We start from the raw sequence: 6,482 nt of genomic DNA, 5'->3' as shown, positions 1-6,482 counted from the left end.
CCAGCATAAAGAGTCAGGCCTGTGCTTGTTTCAAGACGGTCAACTGTCTTTTAGTCTGTAGCTCGCAGAAAACAACCGTAAAATGTGAAGCTCGTGGGGCAACTTCTCATTCTTCTCCTCTGCGTTTCTCGCTCATCCTTCCTGCTGCGTCGTCCGGGCTTGCGGGAGCTGGTGCCTTTATAGCACCCTCTGTTTCACAGTGGCTCTTTTCCTTCCTGCCCTATCCAGGGCACAAAGACACATGTCCAGACACGCTTCAGCTTTGTTGCAAGTTCCCTGCTCTTTGTATATCTATTTTAGAACACGCTTGCCCAATAGCGAGCAAGTTAAGCTGAGCTGTCTTGCCTTGGCCATACTGCCTAAGTAAGTAGTTTATTTTATTTTTAAGCTATTTGAGGAGATGAGAGGTTGTCTGCCTTTGAAATCAAGCTGTTCTGCAGCTGGAGGTAGTGAAACAGTGATGCTGCTCGCCCTGTCCTGCTTCCCTTTCGATAGCAGCGCTGCACTGGTGAGCCTCCGCTTAATTCGGGGGCTTTCTTTTTGAGCGGAGAGCAGTGACGGGAAGAAAACCTGTGCTTTGCCTAAGTATTCTGGTGTTTCTCCTTATTTCCAAGCGCTTTCCTCCCAGCCTGACAGTTCAAACTCCTTCAGATGGTTACGCAGCCTTTGCTTTCTTCTTCCCGTACCATTAAGGGAGTTTCTCTTCCTTGTGCGGTTGTCTTCTGCTGGACTTTAGTCGGGCTGGGACCTCGCCTGGTCTGGATTAAAGGGTATCGTGCTAGCACGTAGTACCTATCATGCGTTAATTGACTCGTCAGTTTGTGTCGACAGCCCGTGCGTCCGCAAAACTGGTTAAGCTAAAGCCTCCAGAGGAGTAAGCAGTGAAATAAAACCTCTGCCTTGAGTCCTTGCAGCCCTTATTTCCAGCGTGGCGGGGCGGTTCTGCTGGTGCTCCCCGGTTTGTTGTTTGGTTTTGTTTTTTTATTATTTTTTTTTTTTTTACAGCCCTGCCTGGTCGGGGAGTTGTACTTCATCAAACAGCAGCCGAAACATCATCTGAGATCCCTCAGCCCCCGGGGTGATTCATAAACTAGTGCAACCTGTTGCGTAGGGAGTGCCCGCTATCGAGGAGATGTGTGAGGTTACTCATTAACTGTTCTGTATGCATCTTGTTCGGCAGAAGGCTGCGCTCAAACCCCGAGGAACGGCTCCGGCGGGTCGCAGACACGCCAAATGACTTTTCCGCAGCGCGCCGACTCGGTCAGCCTCTGTACGCCTCGATTGCTCACCCTTGCATTGTCGCAGCCTCAATTGCTTCTCACCCCATTAACCACAAAATTAAAACGACTGGTCTTGAGACACGAGTTGCTGGGGGAGGGAGGGAGAAAAATCCCCTCTCTTATTTATTATTTTTTTTCTAACCCACACCCAGCTATCAGGTTGCCAGGCTGTTCTCGCAGTAGGATTTCCGAGTTCAAAAAGTACCTAGTTTCTCTGTTAACTGGGGGGAGAAACACTCCAGAGGTCCAAGTGTGGTTATTAAAGAGGGTTCTTTTATGGAAAGTAGTGTGTATAAAGGAAGAAGCAAAAATAGTGAGGTGAGGGAAGACAGGCGTTTTCGGCAGAGGTGCTGAGGAGTCTTTTTTTAAACAATCGGACTATTTGATGGAGACAAGTAGGAGATGCTGTGAGTACAGGTGAACGCAGCTGTGGAATTACGCCGGCAGAATTAAAACCTTCAAAAGTGATTGGTGTCACACCTCTAACTCAACTTTCCTGGGGGTTTTGCCTTTTTCGGAGCGTTCGCTGGCATTTTAGCTCGCTGGCCCGAATGCCCTGGGTGGCAGCTGACACCTATCCGCCAAGACCAGTTGTACCTGGAAGCTCGTTTTGTGAGGCTCTGCTGTGCTTTGTGGATTCTCGCTCCCTCTGCGGTGCAAGTGGGGTTTGGGAGGTGGTCCTGGGTGTCCAGCCACTCTCTGACCACCGGCAGATGAATTTGTGTCCCGCTTTGAGTCCCTGGAAATTAAGAATCACTGGCTGTAGGTAAGCCATGGTAAACTGCAGAAAGGGCTCCTGTGCCAAAAGCTTGTTGTAGTTCTTCAGATATATCTCTTGGCTGAATAGGAGGTTACTTCTGCCCGCGAATCTTGCCTTGCTGTTAGTCATCTCCTTGGTTGTTTAAATTCATTGCCAGCCGAGGCCATCCGTCTGTGGCGGGGGTGCGTTTCGCCCCATCCCGTTCCCAGTTAACGAGTGAATGGAGAGCAGGCAGCGTGGGTAACGCGTAAGCTAATGATGACCTGTGTCCGATGCTGATTTGTCTTTGCTCTCTCTTCTTGCAGGATCCCTCGGTGACACAGCTCACAAACACTAGCCAAAGTGGCTTGGATGAATTCAACCCCTTTTCGGAGAGCTCCCAGCTGGTACGTGCCGTGTATCTTTGCACTAGGTATCTCGGTGGCGGTTTTAGCAGCGTAGAAGGTCCCCTGCTAGGTGCAGCTTAAAAGAAAAAAAAAGAGTGAGGCGTTCGCAGCTGATTTCCCCACGGGCAGTAGTAGTTCATTGCGTGCGTGGCAAGCTGCAAGCAACTGCTCCTACGCGGGAGCACTAATAAACTCCCAGCTGGAGCTCTCCGCTCGCGTGGAACAGCTTCTCTCAAACTCCCTGCTGGCTCACAGGAAAGCCATATGAAGTGTGAAGGGGAAGATGTTTTGTGGCAGGACGCATCAATATTTATTTGGTCTCTGGGTTGGGAGCTGAACTGCTGCGGCGATACCATTGATGGATTGCTGCAAGAACTTCATCCTTATTTCCTGGCTGCTGCCGCGTGTGAGGTGGGAAAAGGAGAACAGGAAACCAGGGTAAAGCAATATTTGTGGTTTAAATAACTGACCAAAATTCCTTGTTGTTTCTCCTTTGCTTAATACCTGTCATCCTCATGTGCCACTCCCCCAGTGCGTTAAGGAACGAACAAACTTTTGAAAATGCGGAGTTGCTTCCTGCTTGTGCTTTCGGGTTTAGTAGCGCTAAAACTCGAACTATTGTTGGCTAAAAGAAGCAGTATGTAATGTTTTTGCCTTGTTGCTTGTGATTTACCCGCAGACAAATGCGGCGCGGACGACGCCGGCCGCGCAGCCCTCCGGCCACTCGCAGCCTGCTGTTCTGCAGACGTCGGTAGAGCCCACTCCCCAGGTATGGCGACCCCTGGCCGCTGCCTTCCCACCCAGCCGGGCTGGAGAGCGTCAGGGAGCTCCCGTGGGCCCCTGGAGGCACGTGGGAATAGGAGGGGAACAGGATTCTCTGGGGTTGGGTGTGAGAAGCTGCAGGTGATCTTTTAAACTTGCGTTCGTCCCCGCCTCGCGAAGCGGATCTCTATAGGGAATACATACACGCAGTTCTTTCTGTGCCTTTTCCCTGTCCCTCTGGTGGCAGAGCTCACTTTGCCTTGTTCCCTGTTTGCTCTGGTTTCCCTCTGTAAACACTGAAACGTATCCTGCTAACGCTTTTAGCTTAGTTCTGGTGACTGGTCAGGCATGCTTGGTTGCAGGAGCCATAAATGCAGTCTAGCTATACGTTGCAGCCGCTGCTTAGACCGGCTGGCGAGTACCTGACGGGCAGGACCACCTCATCCAAAGAAGAGAGAAGCCGAGGCTGCTAGGAGAAAAGATCAGTTCTCGGATTAGCAAACAGGGAGAAGAGATGCGGTAGACATCTGCCTTGCCGTTCCTTTGGACCTCCTCCCCTAGCTGGGAAGGGAATTGTGCTGGTGAATTCCGGAGTCCTGCTCGCTGCTCTGTTGTAAGAGCACTGAGAGCAATGTGGCGAACTGGGAGGCAGAAGGAGCTGCAAGAAAAGCATAGCTTTGCTGAAAGGGAAGGGCGTAGAGAATGGGCAACAGACTGGATAGCTTCTTGAGGGCTCTTGCAGCCCTATCTTCCTGTGGTATGGGAGAGGAATGTCTGGGCGGAGTTCTGCATTTGCTCTTGACTTTTGTCCTGCAGCCGGTAAGGCAGAAAGCCTCAAGATGTTTCAGATCAAACAAAAAAAATTCAGATGTTCAGCTTTCAAATTGTCCTCAACCCTCGCTATTGAGTTGCCATTGCTTCCCTTCCAGTTTGGCACCTGGTGTGTTTGCTGGTGGTGTTGCCAGTACCTCGCTTAGGGAAGGACTTACCTCTTTCTCCCCCTTCTTTAGGCTGTGGCCGCGGCAGCGCAGGCTGGGCTGCTTCAGCAGCAGGCAGAACTAGAGAGGAAGGCAGCTGAGTTGGAGAAGAAGGAAAGGGAATTGCAGAGTAACGCCGCCAGCATTAATAGTGAGTACTGCTTCCTGCAAGAATTTTGATGCCCAGGGAAGCCTGGGTTGCTTGGTTTTTCAGAATTTGGTGAAGGCTCAGCCTGTCCAAGCGTACACAGCTTTTTTTTTTAGAAGCCGTGGGTCTTTCCTCTAGTCCTTCACAGCCGTGGCAACCCTCTTGGCACTGGATCTGTCATCCCATAACTTAACAAGGTGGGAAACAAGCTCAGAGATGAGATGCTGGAGACCAGCTCCGGTGGGTCTCTGCCCTCGAGCGCACTCCCAGGGTCTGCACTTAGCCACGTTAAGGTCTTCAAAGACCGGTTTCATATCTGTGTCCGAGCTCTTGTGTGATGCTGCCACGTTAAGGCTTTTCGCTGAGCGCAGTAAAGCTTTTTTTTTTCAGTCTCGAGGCTCTCTTAACCGCAGCAAACAATATTTTCCCCTAATCTTGGTTTTAAACGGCTGAATGTGGACTTGTAGTGCCGAGTGGCGATGGTTGCGACGGCCCTTTGGCGGTTGCAGGCGAATTCTGCCTCCCCCAGAGGAAAGCCCTCAAACCAGGCTGACCTGCCCCAGCGCTGCCAGCAGAGTTAACGCATCCCTGCTGTGCCGCCCGCTCAAACCTACTCTTCCGAGTTCTTAATGTCAGTACAATATATGAATGGCTACTTGCGAATTACGGCGCGCAAATTAGTCTTCCAGTGAGAGAAGAGGGAGTGAAGAGCGGCTCCTTTCTCCTTTCCACAGCGCGGCAAAACAACTGGCCGCCTCTTCCCAAGAAGTGTCCCATCAAGCCGTGTTTTTATCAGGATTTTTCTGCGGACATCCCGGCTGACTACCAGCGGATATGCAAGATGCTGTATTACTTGTGGATGCGTAAGTAACAGCTTGAACTGCAATAAAAACTCTTCCTAAGAAGATTCTCTATCAAATGCTGAGCTTTGACCTACAGGAAATTCTGTAGGTGTTACCTGCAAGGGTAAAATAATGTCTCTCTTCCTTGTTTATGAAGGCAGATGTAAAGGACTCCAAGTTTGTGCTTTGGGAATAGCTCATCCGTGACAGAATTTTGATTGTTGTTTAATGGAGACTTTAACAACTCTCCTGAGGCTCTGGAAGACAACGGATATCGCAGTTCAGGCATCAGGGTGCAAACCAGTCTCAACTGTATTCATCAGTTTTGGTGCTCTGCAAAGATTTAAGACTTGGTTGTAAGCAGCAGGATCAGATGAGGTTCTTAAGTTAAGCTCCGGTTTCCTTTTGAGGGAGGGAAGGAAATTAGATGGCCCCAAAGTCGCCTTAATTTCTGCAGAGCTCCATGTGTTCAATGAGGGAGGAGGGATGTCTGGGGAGACTTCAGAGTTTTCCAAGAACTGACTGATGTTTCTTCTCTCCCTCTCTCTCCCATCCTGCACAGTGCATTCGATTACCCTGCTCCTAAACCTGCTTGCTTGCCTGGCGTGGTTCACAGTCGATATGCAGAGAGGAGTAGACTTTGGTCTCTCGATCCTGTGGTTTGTTTTATTCACCCCTTGTGCCTTTCTCTGTTGGTACCGACCGATTTACAAGGCTTTCAGGCAAGTACCGTTTCCCTCTGTAACAGGGATGGAGCTTTCAGTGGGAGGAGTTTTGGGTTTATCTGTTCTGATCGTATATTGCCTGCAGGATTTTTCCAGCTCTTTGCGTCGTTAAGTAGATCAAACCCACATATTAGAAGTATCTGATGAAACTTGATTGTGGTGGTCCTTTTTCATCTTGCAATCCAAGCCTAACCAGTCACAGGGTCCTACTTTTTTTTTTTTTTTTTTAATTGATTTCTGAGAAACTGTGTGGTACGTTAATGTGCTGAGCACGCTGCGTGCGTTAAGGAAGGTGCCTTCACCCCATCTTGCACTAGGCAGAGCGGTGGTTTTGCGATACGCAGTAAAACGTGTTATAAGTCGCGTTGCTGCGTAAGTTCCTCCTGAAATCGCCTCCCCTTAGCAGCTTTCTCCTGGAGAAAGGAGTTCACTGAAATTGTTTCCCTCCTTATCGAGAAGGGAGTATGTGCAGGGATCACGTCCTTGGGTTTCACTCCTGCTGCCATCTCTCCTGCAGGTCTGACAGCTCCTTCAGCTTCTTCGTCTTCTTTTTCATCTTCTTCTGCCAAATAGCAATCTACATCATCCAGGCTGTCGGCATT

General features: G+C 49.9%; 1 protein-coding gene across 1 annotated transcript in view; it reads left to right on the top strand.

The window, feature by feature from the left end:
* Positions 1–2,312: 2,312 nt before the first annotated feature.
* SCAMP2 (secretory carrier membrane protein 2) overlaps positions 2,313–6,482 on the top strand; it is a 7,191-nt gene continuing 3,021 nt past the window's right edge. The window contains exons 1-6 of the mRNA XM_009886695.1: positions 2,313–2,426; positions 3,106–3,195; positions 4,199–4,316; positions 5,048–5,176; positions 5,718–5,877; positions 6,398–6,479. Coding sequence (XP_009884997.1) covers positions 2,313–2,426; positions 3,106–3,195; positions 4,199–4,316; positions 5,048–5,176; positions 5,718–5,877; positions 6,398–6,479 — 693 coding nt within the window. The remainder of the gene's footprint in view (positions 2,427–3,105; positions 3,196–4,198; positions 4,317–5,047; positions 5,177–5,717; positions 5,878–6,397; positions 6,480–6,482) is intronic.

The sequence above is a fragment of the Charadrius vociferus genome, unplaced genomic scaffold (assembly GCF_000708025.1).
Source record: "Charadrius vociferus isolate BGI_N301 unplaced genomic scaffold, ASM70802v2 scaffold356, whole genome shotgun sequence".
NCBI classification, from domain to species: Eukaryota; Metazoa; Chordata; class Aves; order Charadriiformes; family Charadriidae; genus Charadrius; species Charadrius vociferus.
This window is presented reverse-complemented; position numbering and strand designations above follow the sequence as displayed.